General features: G+C 40.6%; 1 protein-coding gene across 1 annotated transcript in view; it reads left to right on the top strand.

Annotated features, from left to right (window-relative positions):
* Window positions 1-17366, top strand: part of SH2D1B (SH2 domain containing 1B) — a 37408-nt gene extending 20042 nt beyond the window's left edge. Inside the window, exons 2-4 of the mRNA XM_003415022.3 lie at window positions 6997-7060; window positions 9765-9930; window positions 12413-17366. Coding sequence (XP_003415070.1) covers window positions 6997-7060; window positions 9765-9930; window positions 12413-12450 — 268 coding nt within the window. The 3' untranslated portion in view covers window positions 12451-17366. The remainder of the gene's footprint in view (window positions 1-6996; window positions 7061-9764; window positions 9931-12412) is intronic.
* The last annotated feature ends 219 nt before the right edge of the window (window positions 17367-17585 follow it).

Raw genomic sequence — 17585 nt, 5'->3', positions numbered from 1 at the left:
ATTTATACCAGGTATGCAAGGCTGGTTTAATATCAGAAAAACCATTAATGTAATCCATCACATATATAAAACAAAAGACAAAAACCACATGATCTTATCAATTGATGCAGAAAAGGCATTTGACAAAGTCCAACACCCATTTATGATAAAAACTCTCACCAAAATAGGAATTGAAGGAAAATTCCTCAACATAATAAAGGGCATCTATGCAAAGCCAACAGCCAATATCACTCTAAATGGAGAGAACCTGAAAGCATTTCCCTTGAGAACGGGAACCAGACAAGGATGCCCTCTATCATCGCTCTTATTCAACATCGTACTAGAAGTCCTAGCCAGGGCAATTAGGCTAGACAAAGAAATAAAAGGCATCCGGATTGGCAAGGAGGAAGTAAAGTTATCACTATTTGCAGATGACATGATCTTATACACAGAAAACCCTAAGGAATCCTCCAGAAAACTACTGAAACTAATAGAAGAGTTTGGCAGAGTCTCAGGTTATAAAATAAACATACAAAAATCACTTGGATTCCTCTACGTCAACAAAAAGAACACCGAAGAGGAAATCACCAAATCAATACCATTCACAGTAGCCCCCAAGAAGATAAGATACTTAGGAATAAACCTTACCAAGGATGTAAAAGACCTATACAAAGAAAACTACAAAGCTCTACTACAAGAAATTCAAAAGGACATACTTAAGTGGAAAAACATACCTTGCTCATGGATAGGAAGACTTAACATAGTAAAAATGTCTATTCTACCAAAAGCCATCTATACATTTAACGCACTTCCAATCCAAATTCCAATGTCATATTTTAAGGAGATAGAGAAACAAATCACCAATTTCATATGGAAGGGAAAGAAGCCCCGGATAAGCAAAGCACTACTGAAAAAGAAGAAGAAAGTGGGAGGCCTCACTCTACCTGATTTCAGAAGCTATTATACAGCCACAGTAGTCAAAACAGCCTGGTACTGGTACAACAACAGGCACATAGACCAATGGAACAGAATTGAGAACCCAGACATAGATCCATCCACGTATGAGCAGCTGATATTTGACAAAGGACCAGTGGCAATTAATTGGGGAAAAGATAGCCTTTTTAGCAAATGGTGCTGGCATAATTGGATATCCATTTGCAAAAAAATGAAACAGGACCCATACCTCACACCATGCACAAAAACTAACTCCAAGTGGATCAAAGACCTAAACATAAAGACTAAAACGATAAAGATCATGGAAGAAAAAATGGGGAAAACTCTAGGAGCCCTAATACAAGGCATAAACAGAATACAAAACATTACCAAAAATGATGAAGAGAAACCCGATAACTGGGAGCTCCTAAAAATCAAACACCTATGCTCATCTAAAGACTTCACCAAAAGAGTAAAAAGACCACCTACAGACTGGGAAAGAATTTTCAGCTATGACGTCTCCGACCAGCGCCTGATCTCTAAAATCTATATGATTCTGTCAAAACTCAACCACAAAAAGACAAACAACCCAATCAAAAAGTGGGCAAAGGATATGAACATACACTTCACTAAAGAAGATATTCAGGCAGCCAACAGGTACATGAGAAAATGCTCTCGATCATTAGCCATTAGAAAAATGCAAATTAAAACTACGGTGAGATTCCATCTCACACCAGCAAGCCTGGCATTAATCCAAAAAACACAAAACAATAAATGTTGGAGAGGCTGCGGAGAGATTGGAACTCTTATACACTGCTGGTGGGAATGTCAAATGGTACAACCACTTTGGAAATCTATCTGGCGTTATCTTAAACGGTTAGAAATAGAACTACCATACAACCCAGAAATCCCACTCCTCGGAATATACCCTAGAGATAGAAGAGCCTTCACACAAACAGATATATGCACACCCATGTTTATTGCAGCTCTGGTTACAATAGCAAAAAGTTGGAAGCAACCAAGGTGTCCATCAAAGGATGAATGGGTAAATAAATTGTGGTATATTCACACAATGGAATACTACGCATCGATAAAGAACAGTGACGAATCTCTGAAACATTTCATAACTTGGAGGAACATGGAAGGCATTATGCTGAGCGAAATGAGTCAGAGGCAAAAGGACAAATATTGTATAAGACCACTATTATAAGATCTTGAGAAATAGTAAACCTGAGAAGAACACATACTTTTGTGGTTACGAAGGGGGGAGGGGGGGAGAGTGGGAGAGGGTTTTTTATTGATTAATCAGTAGATAAGAACTGCTTTAGGTGAACGGAAAGACAGCACTCAATACATGGAAGGTCAGCTCAATTGGACTGGACTAAAAGCAAAGAAGTTTCCGGGATAAAATGAATGCTTCAAAGGTCAGCGGAGCAAGGGCGGGGGTCTGGGGAACATGGTTTGCGGGGACTTCTAAGTCAATTGGCAAAATAATTCTATTATGAAAACATTCTGCATCCCACTTTGAAATGTGGCATCTGGAGTCTTAATTGCTAACAAGCGGCCATCTAAGATGCATCAATTGGTCTCAACCCACCTGGAGCAAGGGAAAATGAAGAACACCAAGGTCACACGACAACTAAGAGCCCAAGAGACAGAAAGGGCCACATGAACCAGAGACCTACATCATCCTGAGACCAGAAGAACTAGTTGGTGCCTGGCCAAAATAGATGACTGCCCTGACAGGGAGCACAGCAGAGGACCCCTGAGGGAGCAGGAGATCAGTGGGATACAGACCCCAAATTCTCATAAAAAGACCAAACTTAATGGTCTGACTGAGACTAGAGGAATCCCGGCGGCCATGGTCCCCAGACCTTCTGTTGACACAGGACAGGAACCATCCCCGAAGACAACTCATCAGACAGGAAAGGGACTGGTCAGCGGGTGGGAGAGAGACGCTGATGAAGAGTGAGCCAATTATATCAGGTGGACACTTGAGATTGTGTTGGCAACTCTTGTCTGGAGGGGGGATGAGAGGATAGAGAGAGAGGGAAGCTGGCAAAATTGTCACGAAAGGAGAGACTGAAAGGGCTGACTCAAGAGGGGGAGAGCAAGTGGGAGTAGGGAGTGAGATGTATGTAAACTTATATGTGACAGACTGATTGGATTTGTAAACGTTCACTTGAAGCTTAATAAAAGTTAATTAAAAAAAAAAAAAAAAAGACCAGACTTACTTGTCTGACAGGGACTGGAGAAGCCCCTAGAGTATGGTCCCCAGATACCCTTCTAACTCAGTACTGAAGTCACCAGACAAAGATCGGATGGGCATAAAACAAATATTAACACACGTAGTTTAACCACGTATTCAAGACTATGTGGGCACATCAGCCCAGGGGCAAGGGTGAGAAGGCAGGAAGGGACAGGGAAGTTGGATGAATGGAAATGAGGAATCTGAGGTTGAGAAAGGGAGAGTGTTGACACATCGTGGGGTTGGCAACCAATGTTACAAAACAATATGTGTATTAATTGCTAATGAGAAACTTGCTCTGTAAACTTTCACCTAAGCACAAAGCACAATAAAAAAATTTTTTTTAAATATGAAAATAAATAAATTGACCCACAAAAGAGTGAGGATGGAAAAGAGGTGATGGGGTTTGGGTAGAAAGGTGAGGGGAAGAACCATCATCAAGGAGAATTGGGGAGTAAATGATTGCCCAGATGCACTAAGATCCCACTTGGGGTTTGTGGTCATTAGTTTAAAGTGACACCAGTATACATGGCTATGAGTATTCCCCAGTCACATACAGCTGCAGAGGGTTGGATTTAATCAGGGTTCTGGTTTTGCTAATTGAGTAAATAAAGTAAAAGATGGTAAAGGAGTCAAAGATACAGTGATTATAGTGGTGTGCAATGAATTTAAGCTAAATAGTAATTGACTCAACAGCAACTGGTGTAAAGAAAGAAGCAAAGACATCAAGAGGGTGAGGAACAGTGAAAAAGTAGGCAAGATCAAAGAATTGGAGTTTTCACGGGATCAAGGGTTTGTTGGGGTCAGCGTACTGGAGGAAGGTGCCTTGAAAAATGGAAAGTAGTGGAAAGAGGATGGGATGCATGAAACTGAGATCGTGAAAAGGTTATTAGTTACTGGCAATTATAAGGTCAATGCAGGACTGGCTTCATAAGCATGCAACCTGTGCGGTCACACAGGGCCCCACACTCAGAGGGCTCCACGTGTGGTTTAATTCTCTGTTGTCACAATCTTGAAATCCCGAATCATTTTTCAACAAGGGGTCCCACATTTTCATTTTGTACTGAGCCCCAAAACTTATGTAGCCAGTCCTGGTTATAAGCATGGGAGTGAGTAGCTGGGGTAGGTGGAGAACAAGATTATTGAAGGAAAGGAGTTCAAGAACCTGAGAAATCAGGGTGTTGAAGGATAATCTACACATGAATTGAAATTGCCCAGAATCTAGACAGGAATTGTACTGAAAATAGTGACAATGAGGTGGGAGCTAAAACCTGGAGAAATGAGTGGTAATAACCAGGGGTCAGGAAATGACAGCAACAATGAGGAGCAGTGGGTGATATAATCTGATGGCATGAAATTCAAAGCTGGGGATTCATAGGCTGGAGGGAAGCAGGATAAGAAGAATGCTAGCCTCCCCTCCAGGTCCAGTAGTGAGAAATGATGGGAGAATGAAGCAGGAGGGCTGCAGGAGAAGGTGTGTCCTCAGGGGAGAGCCAGGTTTCCTTTAGAGCAAGAAGGTGAAATGGGTGATGTGAGAATAGGTTGAGGGTACATGGAACCTTATGATGGTGGACCTTGAGCTTCAGGGAGCACAGTAGAAGAGTTTCAGGAGTTGGGAAGAAGGGGACACAACAGAGACTGTACAGAGTCTTGAGGGATTAGAATGCAGGATACAAAGATGACCTGAGACTAGGAGCTCTTGTAATCCGTGAAAAACCAGGATAAATGGCATAATAAGATTAGCCTGATGGATTTAAGACGGAGAAAGTAAAGGCAAGATGTGAGTCTTGGGAGGCTAGAGAGGGGCTCCCTTGCCACCATTAGTGATGGGGGACAGAGCCTTCAGAAGCATGGTCTTTTAACATATCTTTAGTGTAAATGCATACTGAAAAGTCACGTTTCTTTAAAAGTTTTATAAATCAGATTTATAAAATACTAAGTAGAACCCAAGCCAAAAACCCATTGCCGTCAAGTCAATTCTGACTCGTAGAAACCCTATTGGGTAGAGTAGAACTGCAGTAGGGTTTCCAAGAAGAGGCTGGTGGATTCCAACTGCCAACTATTTGATTAGCAGTCAAGCTGTTAGCCACTGTGCCACCAGGGCTCCAAAAATTAGAACAGAGGGCATTAAAAATAAGTTTTTTAAGTCTACTCAATAACAGTCATATAATACAGATACTAAATTCACTGTTCTGTGATGTCTTGTAGTATTTACCGGTAAACATTGCAAAACAAATGCATTTAGGTATATAAATCAGTTTCTTTGTAAAGTATTACTGCAATGTGGCTTTTTATTCATTAAAAATACTTTGCCAAAAATAAGACCTTACTTGAGCAATGTCTGTCTTTATAATTTGGTATAGCTTTTGTACTAATTAACATTACAGAAGCTCCCTCTGTTGTACTCGTTATACTCCTCCAGTGAAGATTTTCCTAATTACATTCAACAATGTAATTAAAATCATTTACTTAAGAATCTAATACAGGCTATACGAGAGTTAGGTTTCAAAAAACCATGTGATCAACCAAATGCAATGTATGGACTGCTTTTGGATCCCAGTTTGAACAATCCATCTGTGAAAAGACATTTTTGAGATCTCTTCCCAGACTTGTGGGTTCTTTAAGGACATACTTGTCATATGTGAACAAGGACTCATGTAAAACTCTTTATTGTTTGCCATGGGATTTAAAGACACCTACTGGTCTTAGAAAACCCCCACAAAAGGGACTGGGATTTGATGTCAATTTTCAAAGCCTCCACACAATTAGAGGGAAAGTTCTTAGAGTAGCAACTGTACCTTATAGCTATAAGTGACTCCCTGTCTTATCATTTTTTACTTATTAATTCAGTCAAAAGATTAGTCAACTAACTTCTTGGCATGTATGTGGCTGGGGAGGAATCAAATGGATAGCTTGAACCTCATGTCAATGTTTTTGATTCTCGTTTTTATATATTTTAGTATTTCTATGAAATCAGAGCATGTCCAAGAGTTAATGGAAACATTTAATGTATGCGTTATTCTCTTGGAAAGCTATTATAAATTGATGATGCACCTTACAATTGATGACACCTTGTAATTGAAGAGGACTCCCTAGGTGGTGAAAAGTTAATGTGCTCAGCTGCTGATTGAAAGGTTGGAAGTTTGAGTCCACCCAGAAGCACCTTGAAAAAAAGCCCTGGCAACCTACTTCTGAAAACTCAGCCATGGAAAACCCTGTGGAGCACAGTTCTACTCTGACTCAAAGGGGGTCATCATGAGTCAAGTTGGCTTGAGGCCATCTGGTTTTGTAATTGAAGAAATATGGTAATTTATGTTATTACTCTGAATTTTGCTAGATTGGGTCTGTTACCTAAATTGTGATTAGGTTATTTAGCCAATGGCTCATTTTCCAGTGAGAAACAAGAACACAGCACATCACTTCCTTGGACAAAATTCCCAATATTCTATGTCTTTGTCAAACTGACAACCTCTAACGAGGCCGATAACAAGTCATTTAATGAACAACACAGGCATGACCCAATGCTGTTTTCCACGCTGTATCAACTTACAACTAAGTGAAAGAAAAAAAAAAAGGCTAGAGAGAAGTACCAAGATCGCGGAAGTTGTATATTCTCTCTCCTTATCCTCTTTGCTGCAGACTTCCACCATCAGAGTAAGTGTCCTTATTTCAAAACACTTGGTTTCTCAAATGCCTATAGATGAGAGCACCTGAAAATGATCCATTTCTTTTGGGGATTCAAGGTTGACAAAGGCACTGCAGACGAGGTATAATGGGAGATGTTGCCTGGATTTGTGTATCAGTATATTATAATTCACACAGTCATCTTTCCACAGGTTTAAAAATTTGGTCTACACATACCGAATCTTCAAACAGAAACAAGGGTGCTACAGTATGGAGGTAAGAATAGACAAGAACTCTTGCAACAACAACATAAAAAGTTGAGGGGGGGAAACTGAGATCATCTCATGAACCTGAGATGTCACCACCCGGAGGCACTCTAAAAAGGGTGGTACATAGAGAGTTATGAGAAAGACAAAGGAACTGGAGTTGGGAGGCCACAGCTCTCGTTCTTCATAAGTCCCTGATTCCCCCAGTGGTCAAATGCACACCTTTGACTTTATGCAACACCACTGTTGAATTAAAAGGCTAAATAATAACCTAGGATGGGGTGGGAAAGGGAAGGTGGGGAGAGATATTAACATGTAGGAAGTCGATTCTGACTTGTAGTGACCCTATAGGACAGAGTAGAACTGCCCCATAGGGTTTCCAAGGAGCGACTGGTGGATCTGAGCTGCCGAGCTTTTGGTTAACAGCCGAGCTCTCAACCACTTCACCACCAGGGCTCCGACTTGGACTCCATAAAAAAATAAAAATATAAAAGGAAGCATCAGTCAGCTAGAAGTTTTATGGGTTTATTTTTCTGGTTTATTGAAGGCTAAGCAGAAAAACCTTTCTGCAACTTTTGAATTTAATTCTCTGGTTTGGGAAGTAGAGTATAAATAAACAATTGAATTTTTAATTTCTTAGAGTATCCTGAAATAATTGTCCTGAAACACTTGCATACAAAGTTAAACAGGTTCTTTACTGCAAGATTTCTCAGAAATCTTCAATATGCTAATGTGCATTGCGAATATCTGAGAGAAATTAGAAGATGCAATGATCTCCTTATATATATAATTTTCTTGGTGGTGTAGTGGTTAAATGCTATGGCTGTGAACCAAAGGGTCAGCAGTTCAAATCCGCCAGGCACTCCTTGGAAACCCTATGTGGCGGTTCTACTCTGTCCTATAGGGTCGCTATGAGTTGAAATCGACTCGACGGCACTGGGTGGTTTTTTGCTATAAAAGACTAATATTATTGATGCAATTGGCAAAATTTGACTAAGGCCTGTAGATTAGCCAATAGTACAATTTCAAGGTTAATTTTCCAATTTTAGTAATTGTAGTGAGGTTAATGTCTTTGCTTTTTTAGGAAATACAGAAGTATTCAGGGCTAAAAGGGCATCATATGCGCAGCTTACATTCAAAAAATGTTTAAAATAATACATATACACATGTCTCTTTAAAGAGAGAGAGAGAAGGAAAAGCAAATATAATAAACTGTTAATATCTGGGGTCTGGATGAAGGATAAATTCGGGAGGTTTTTGTACATGTTTTTGCAACTTTTCTGTAAGTCTGAAATTATCTCACAATGTTTTTTAAAAACCAACATATTTAAAAACACCTTTTCCTGTTGACGACATGTTTAGGGAGTGGTGAGCGTAAGTCGATGGCAATGAAACAATACAGTAGAGATGACGGGAATGGTGATAAAGCGTGAAGGACATAACCAGCGTCACTGAATTGTACATGTAGCAGTTGATGAATGAGCTGTGTTCTGCTGTGTATATTTTCACTAAAATTAAAAAAAAAAAAAATACATGTTTGGTTTGCGGTGCGTACTTTGGGGAATTCTGGATGGTTCCTTAATTCCCAGAGCTATTGTGTCTCTTATCTGGACAAAGCAGAGATGCGTGCAGAGCAGCTGTAACTTAGACACAGAGAGGCATCTCCCTGAGGGGCGGCCAGCACTCAGGGCCTATAGTACATGGGGCTTGCTACGAGGCCTCCCTGCAGATGGCTTAAGTGTCAGCCTGCGTCTCTGTCACAGAGGTTAACCAGACTACACGTCAGAGAACCTTATCACCTTTTCTCGTAGCCGGGCCCGGTGCTCACGTGAAAACCCACAGTCCTCATCATAAGACCAAATACACATGGGCAGAGGAAGCAACTTCCTTTTGCCTTTTCATTGTTTCTATAAGGTTCTATTTGAAAATGGTACTCGGTTTATAGGTGGTAAACAGAAAGCAACTCTTTACAATTTACCTGTGTCATGCTGACATTCCTGCTTTCAGTTAAAATCAGGATTTTCCTTTTGCCTTATTTTCTTCTCATGAAGATATCAAGTACGTAGATTGTATATTTTGCATTTCCCATCAGAGGTCTGCTTCTTTCAGTCCCCTAAGATAACAAAGCGATTTTCTAGTCGGTAAGGCCCGGGGTCTGATAGAAGCTCCTGAAGGGGTATCCTTCACAGCAGGTCTACAGGAAGTACCCCAAACAAACTTGCCAAGGATGAGGGAATCACTCTACCTGCCAGGCTGAACTGGGAATCTCTTGGTTATTAACCCACTTTACTCAGAGTAGCTCAAATCAGAGGTGGGTCTTAAAATTGAAGGTTTCTGTATATTATGATCAGTGTGAGTTCTTAAGCAGACACTTATTTTCAGTTAAGGTCCCTGGGTGGTACAAGCAGTTTATGCTTGGCTACTGATAGAAAAGTTGGCAGTTTGAACCCACCCAACAGCATGGTGGAAGAAAGGCCTGGCAATCTGCTTCTGTAAAGATTACAGCCAAGAAAGCCCTTTCTACTGTGTAATACATGGGGCCACCATGAGTCCTACTTGACTCAATGGTAATGTGTTTGTTTTGTTTTGTTTTTTAATTTTTGTTTTGTTTGTTGACTCACAGAAGCAGCCTGCCCTGAAAGCCACGGTTTTGAAAAGTGTCATATTTCACAACGATACGATGATGAGTGATTTGCTTTCTTGTGTTTTTGCAGACTGCGGAAGACGCTCAAAAACAGGTCTTTCCAAGCCTAAAGGAATTGATCTCCAAATATGAAAAACCGCATCAAGGGCTGGTGGTTCACCTTTTAAACCCAATAATGAGAACGAGCAGGAACCTGGGATGGAGAAGAGTAAAGATATCACAGGATGATAATTATGGTAAAAACTTTCATATGGGAGTCAGAAAGGCACCTTAGTCCCATTTCCCCCACTGGTCTGCTTGGTAAAATCGAGGTGGTCTGCTTGTTGGAACTTCTCTTTTCCATCTGCAAGTGGAACTGTGGTCAAACTAAATCTAAGGAGACAGTGATAATGGAATAAACAGGCTGCTAGCTGAATGCTTAATGCATTTTCTGTTTAGCTATTTTGATCTGCATCATGTAAAGATCAAAAGGGCTATTTTTAAATGATGAGCTTTAGGAGAGCAAGCACAAATCCAACTCACTAATTCACTATGTTCAACAAATACCACTTGGAGGCTCACAAAACTAAGGAAAGGCAGTAGCCATTGGTTAAACAAACTTATTGTTGGTTAAGAACAGAAACAAAAGCACTGATTTTTGTTAGAAGCCAAATTCATATGAAATGGCAGATGAACAACAGCCAGAAAAATACTGAGAAATGCCCCTTTCTCGAATGTCCTGTCTAAAAAGCTTCATTCTGCTAAGAGGCATTTCCCATTATTGGTATTTTCTAACCCTTGAAGGTGGCTGAGACATGGGGTTTTCTATGCCAGGACAGGTAGGATAGTGTCCTAGGCTGGGCCCTCTAGAGAAGCAAAACCAGTAAAGCATATAAATATATATAGAGAGAGATTTATATCAAGGAAATAGCTCACGTGGTTGTAGAGGCTGGAACGTCCCAAGTTCGTGGATCAGGATAGAGGCTTCTCCTGATTCACACAGCTGCAGGGGCTGGTGAACCCAAGATCAGCGGGTCAGAGAGCAGGGCTCTTGCTTATTGCTCACAGGCTGTGAAGATCGATGAATCCCAAGACTGGCAGGCAAGACTGCAGGTAAGCTGCTAGCTCAAGTCCCAAGAACCAGAGATCAGATGAACAGGAGCCAGCTGCAGGGTCCAGAAGGAGCAAAAGCCCCTGAGCCTTGCCAGAACATCTGCTTATATTTGGATGCAGGCCACACACCCAAGGGAACTCTGTTTCAACTGATTGGCTACTCACAGCAGATCCCATCATGGGGGTGATCACATATCAAATCTCAACATGGAAGTGATCACAACATTATACAAATGCCAAAACACTGAGAGTCATGGCCCAGCCAAGCTGACACACAATCTTAGCCATCACAGATAGAAAAAGTGATTTCAGATTCATTTTGTGACCTTGTGTAAACCACTTGCAAATAAATGGACAGATGGGCAGAATCTTCCAAAGAGACAATCACCTCAACCCCCTCCGCATGGCTTAACCTTGAAATTTTGGTTGATATTTGCTAAACCTTCATTTATATAGTAGGAGGTGACAAATGCTTTCAGATATGCCCCATGGTGGAAAATGGGTAAGTAAATTTGAGTGCAGAGAATTCATGCTGACATCCCTCAAATCCTATCACAAGTAACTACTCTTGCCTACCCACATCTCTTGAAATCTGCTCTCAAAATAATCTGGTATCCGTCAGGTGCAACTTGGTTTGAATTGAACTCAGACTTCCTGAGGCATTTACATTTTAATCCTGCTTTCTAATGGTAGAATGTATGGTGATATTCTCAATTAAAGGTTTCAGTTATCGGTGGGCAGGTGATGGTGATGACAGCCTATGGGCTAGGTAGAGAGAAGGGCAGGGGACAGAGAGTTCTCTGGGAATGGGAAATTACTCCACATCCATTCTTGACAGCAAAGCTGTCTTTTAGGCTGTCACAGCAAGCTTCTCACGTCCTTATCAAGACTAGGTTTGGGTTTTTAGTGATTAAAATCAAAACTCCCGTATCATTGTATCCTGTCATTGTTTCACTGTCCCCTGCACTCCCACAGGGGAGTGTGTGCCCATGCACACACAAAATTTTCTATAGGCCCAGCTGGAGACATGATCCCATGGCCATTTTCCACTGAAACTTCTAGAATAAAATATAAGTATAAAGGCGGAGAGGCTTTCGATGTGCTGTGGACTTTAGATATCTAAGGCAAGCCCAGATGGGGAGCTGGAGGGGGTTGAGGTGCTGGTAATATTTATTTTCTGGGCAATGATGAAATAATCATAAACCCCAAGAGGGGCACCCCTCAGGGATCTCCTCCAAGAACTGGTGAAACTTCCACCATGGCAATTTTCCATGCTTAGTCAGCCCTGTCAGAGTGAGCTCCCAAATCCTCAGCTACTGAAGGGGCAACATCTGCCCATCAGCCTCACCCTCTTTCTTTGCCTCCTTCATACAAGCTTCAGATGTTTTTACTCTGAAGGAGGCAAAGGTTTTCTGCTGGTGGATGGAGGCCTCTGGTGCTAGAAGCTCTGAGGCTTGGTTTTTGAAGGAACCCTCTATGCTGAGAGTCCCTGTGATATCCCAGCTTTAGAAAATGTCACTTTGATGTGGCATCGAGATTCCCCCATGCCTGGGAAGAAGTCTTCTATCCCTTGCATGAGGTTAGTTGGTGTGACTCCTGGATTTTTTTTTTTTTTTTCTTTTCCAGAGAACGGTAACAATGATTATGTGAGAGTCTTGCCTTGAAGATAAGGAGACTGAACAAAGGAAGTTAGAGATGAAGTGACCCTGCTTCTCTTGTAGATATAGGTCTGGAATGCCAAACTCTTATGGACAAATTCAACTTCTTTATGTTTGGGTAACTGAAGATGTTTAACCAGCCTCAGAGAAGTCACTCCCCATGTCCCTGCCTCCCAGGCATACAGCGTGAGAAGCTTCAAAACCCCTCTCCACCTCTCACTCTTATTTCATGGAATGGGTTAGCCTGAACCCTGAACCTATTCTTCTTGACTTGTTAAAGGCACTATCACTACATCATGGTTGACACCCTGCTTCCTACTGGGCAATCAGAGGGTCAGCTTTGTACAGAAGAGACTGCACTTGGCATCGAATTACAAACCCTGAGTTCCAGTCCTGCCTCCATCATTGGCTATGGGACTTTGAACAAACACTTCCCCTCTCTGGGTCTCAGTTTCCTCACCTATAAAGCAAGTGGCTAGACTAAAGGATACACAACTGCCCCAACTTCTCTGCCAAACTGGTTGTGTCAGGTGGAGTTGGAAAGTCCCGGAGTGATAAAGATGTATACAGGATCAGTTAGGGCTCAGGGTCCAGCCATCAGATTCTGTGCACCTGCCTGCACTGGTCTCAGTCATGGTGGAAGCCCTGACTTTACAGTCAAATTGCTAGAACTCCCACTCACCCTTCTCCCTCAGCCTGGGTTACTTTCCATTGAACTCTCCTCTTTTTAAATATTGATCTTCGAGCCAAACATTTCCCTGGACACACTTTTTCCCTTGTTTTGCCTAATTCCACCTCTGTACCAACCACCTCTGCTGCATGGATGTGATTTTCTGCAGCGATGCATGTAGGGATTTAAAAAGATGTTCTCCTATGTGTGATTCTGGTTCTCCACTAGGTTCTAAGAACGGGCTACCAAAGCAAGGCTGGGACTTCCTTCTGTCTTCCACTGTGTGTGGAAATGTGTGCTATGCAGAAATTGTGGCCAGGAAATATTCATGGAAGTTACTGACTGGAAGCCCATTCTTGAAGGTTTTGTTGAATTGGTTTCTATGTCTTTGAATTTCTCTGCTGGTTCCAAATATTAATTAAAACCTGGTTAGTTCAGAATGTACTGAATTCTATCTATGCCCTTTCTCTTCCCCATTTTCAAAATCACAGTGGTTCATTTTGCCCCACTGCCCAGTGAGCTGGTTTGTTTGAGCTCTCGGGTCACAGCAATCCATGGCTATTACCAACTAAAAACAAAAACAGTCGCTGCCAGGTCAACTCTAACTCATGGTGACCTCATGTGTGTCAAAGTAGAGCTGTGCTCCATAGGGTTTTCAAGGGCTGATTTTTCAGAAGTAGTCACCAGGCCTTTCTTCCAAGGTGCCTCCGCATGGACTTGAACCATCAGTCTTTCCATTAGCAGCTGAGCATATTAACCATTCCCACCACCTTGAGGCTCCAACTAAAGGAGAAGCAAAATGCAACCATATTTAGAAAGCTAAGGGTGCTGAGTCCATCTGGTTCTAAGTCTTTGATTCTCTTTCCATGGTGTTAAGAAGCATGTTCCAGTTTCCAGAACCTACAGCAATCCTTAGCCCAGCAAATATGTTCAATTGATATTTTTTGAATAAATGGATAAATCAATCCAGGAAATGTGGTCACTCATCCTGCATAAGAGAGATTTGCTTGAGTTTTATAAATTTCAAAATCCATTACATGGAGCCTATTAGATCAAGATCCTTTCATTATAGCTCTCCTAAAAGTTATTTCTCTTTTCCAAGCATCCATGCATAGCATCTTGCACAATACTTGGTCCACAGTAGGCATTCAGTACATTTCTCGAATGAGCAAGTCACATTTAATGGCTGATGTTGATGCCGTGCTATAAATCCCTGAAATTTTTAGAAGACCCAGAATACCAGGTCCCAGTAGGAACAGCTGAAACCCCTGGGTGTGTATGACTGGAAGAGTGAAGACTTAAACTGTAGCAGCTATTATAAGTGTTTGAAGTGCTATTCTGTAACATAGGGAGTAGACTCACCAGGTACAATGCCAAACAGAACTTGGACCAATGACTGATTGTTTTTCAACCAAATGTAAGAAAGAACTCTGAACCCACTAGAGCTATCCTTACACTCCAATAGTCTATGTTATAGTTCAAGTTGAGTCTGATATTTTTCAAAGACGTAGGAGAGAGAATTCTTGCCCTGGGAAGAGATTAGACTGGCTGACTCCTAAAATACTTTCCAAGTCAGGAATAATTGGATTCTACTCTCTTCTCTTCTCTTAATTCTCTTCTTTATGTTTTGACCTAGGCGTGAAGAGTCGAATTAATCACACTCCTTAGCTCTTAATTCACTATCACTGTTAGATCGTGGAAGGCCCTTCTTTTGTTTTATTTCATTTTTCTTGACTTCTTCTCTAATCCCATTCCCAATTTTCATCCCACCAATAGGAACCAGCTCTGTACTATTTTGATACATGTCCTTGGGTATCTATGTGCCCTTGTAGAATATATAGTGTTGGTTGTAAATATCTATCTTTTACATTTACGTAAATGGTATTGCTGCAAACAAAAAAAACCTCTTTCAAGTGTTAAAAAGTGAAGATGTCACTTTGAGGACTACGGTGTGCCTGACCCAAGCCATGTGTCTTAGTTATCTAAGTGCCGTTATAGCAGAAATACCACAAGTGGATGGCTTTAACAAACAGAAATTTATTCCCTCACGGTTTAGGAGGCTAGAAGCCCAAATTCAGGGTGTCAGCTCCAGTGGAAGGCTTTCTGTCTCTGTTGGCACTGGGGAAAGGTCCAATCTTCCCCTGGCCTAGGAGCTTCTCAGTGCAGCAACCCTGAGTCCAAAGGATGTGCTCCGCTCCTGGCTCTTCTTGCGTGGTGGTAATGAGGTCCCTCTCTCTCTCTGCTCGCTTCTCTCTCCTTTTTCTCTTGTAAGATAAAAGATGATGCAGGCCACACCCCAGGGAAACAATCCTTACATTGGATCAGGGCTGTGACCTGAGTGAGGGTGTTGCATCCCACCCTAATTCTCTTTAACATAATCTACCCTTGCCTCATTAACCACAGACAGAGATTAGGATTTACAACACATAGGACAATTACATCAGATCACAAAATGGAGGGCAACCACACAATACTGGAAATTGTGGCCTAGCCAAGTTGACACATATTTTGGGGGAAACAATTCAATCCATGATACCATGGTATTTTTATTTGCCTCATATGCATGCGAAGGCCGGGCAATGAATAAGGAAGACCAAAGAAGAATTGATGCCTTTGAATTATGGTTGGTGAAGCATATTGGATATACCACGGACTTCCAGAAGAATGAACAAATCTGTCTTGGAAGAAGTACAGCCAGAATACTCCTTAGAAGCAAGGATGGTGAGACTGCATCTCATGTACTTTGGACGTGTTATCGGGAAGGACCAGACCCTGGACGAGGACATCATGCTTGGTAAAATAGAGGGTTGGTGAAAAAGAGGAAGACTCAATAAGATGGACTGACACAGTGGCTGCAGCAGTGGGGTCAAGCATGGCAATGATTGTGAGGATGGCTCAGGCTGGGCAGTGTTTCGTTGTCTTGTACATAGGGTTGCTGTGAGTCAGAACCAACTTGACAGCACCTAACAACAACAACAAATGGTACTGTACTATTGCTCCAATTTTGTTATGACTTTTTGCATTCAACACTATGTTTGGTTCTATTTCATACTGTTGAGTATACATCTAGTTCAGTGCCTCTGATGCATGCTATTCCATCATATTTTGCATCCACCACATACCACATTTTGCTTATCCTCTTCTAGAGATAGACATCTAGATTGGTTCTAATTCCCTGCTACCAGAAACAACACTGTGATGAGCAACCTTGGACAAGTCTTCTTATGGAACTGTAAGAAGGTTTCTCTGGATTACATGGGTTGGTCAGAAAGTATGTTCTTGCTTAATGGTGATATAATCAATCACATCAAGTATTTTTGCCTTAAGTTTTGTGCTTTTTGGTTCTTGTTTAAGAAGTACTTCCCTACTCCAACATCATAAAAAAAAAAAATTATCCTACTTTTGGTGAGAAGGGGGAGGAGAAATATTATCTAAATATATTTCATGGTTATTGGTTTATTCAATTATTGTGTCAATTTTGGCATTACTTTTCCAGGAATTTATCCATAATTCAAAATTATTGGCATGTATAGTTCATAATATTTTATTTTTAAATCTCTGTTGTGACTTTAGTCATATTTCCTTTTTCACTCTGTATCTTATCTGAATTTTCTTATTTATTAATCGGTTTTCTCTCTTATTAATCCTTTGAAAGCCAGCATTTGGTTTTGTTAATCTTTTGTTGTTGTTTTTTGTAGATTGTTATTCTCTAATTTTATCCTTTTTTTTTAGAGGGGGCTTATCTGGATTGTTTTCAATATTCATTGCTTTCTAATAAATATATTAAAGCTATGAATTTACCTCACAGTACTACTTTAACTATATCCCACAAATTTTAATATGAATCATTTTTCCTGCTGTTCAGGTTGAAGTATTTTTAATTTCTGTAAAGATTTGATCTTCAATTCAAGGGTTATTTACTAGTTTGTGATATGTTCTGAAACATATATTTTTAGTTCTCATTTTAGTATAGATTTCAGATTATATACCATTAGTTTATTTGCCTCTGATTTCTGAGGCTTCCTTTGCTGACCTGGTATATGTGAATATTTTGTTGATAAGAATTGTTATTTCTGTTCAGTGCAAAAATCATTCTCATCCTCCCTTCATATATATTAAATATTAGAGATCATGTAAAATATTTGTATATGTTTGACCCAAAATTTAATAAAGTTTACATTTCCAGTTATAACAATTATGTTTAAATTGTCCTCATGGTTCTGTAAGTCTTGTTTTAACTATTTTCAGGCTATATTTTTAGATATATATATTTCTATAATAATTGGATCTCCTTGAGCTACTATTTCTTTTATGACATTTCTGTTTTTCTCACGATTTTTGCCTCTAATTACATTTTACATCATATTAAAATTGCTACCTTTGCTTTGTTTTCGTTCATATTTTCCCAGTATATATAAGTTTTATCCCTTTTTAAGTTTTTTCATCTCCTTTTTTAAAACTCTGTCTTCCG

The sequence above is a fragment of the Loxodonta africana genome, chromosome 3 (assembly GCF_030014295.1).
Source record: "Loxodonta africana isolate mLoxAfr1 chromosome 3, mLoxAfr1.hap2, whole genome shotgun sequence".
Taxonomy (NCBI): Eukaryota; Metazoa; Chordata; class Mammalia; order Proboscidea; family Elephantidae; genus Loxodonta; species Loxodonta africana.
The sequence above is the reverse complement of the archived record's forward strand: the minus strand, read 5'-3'. Positions and strand labels throughout refer to the sequence as shown.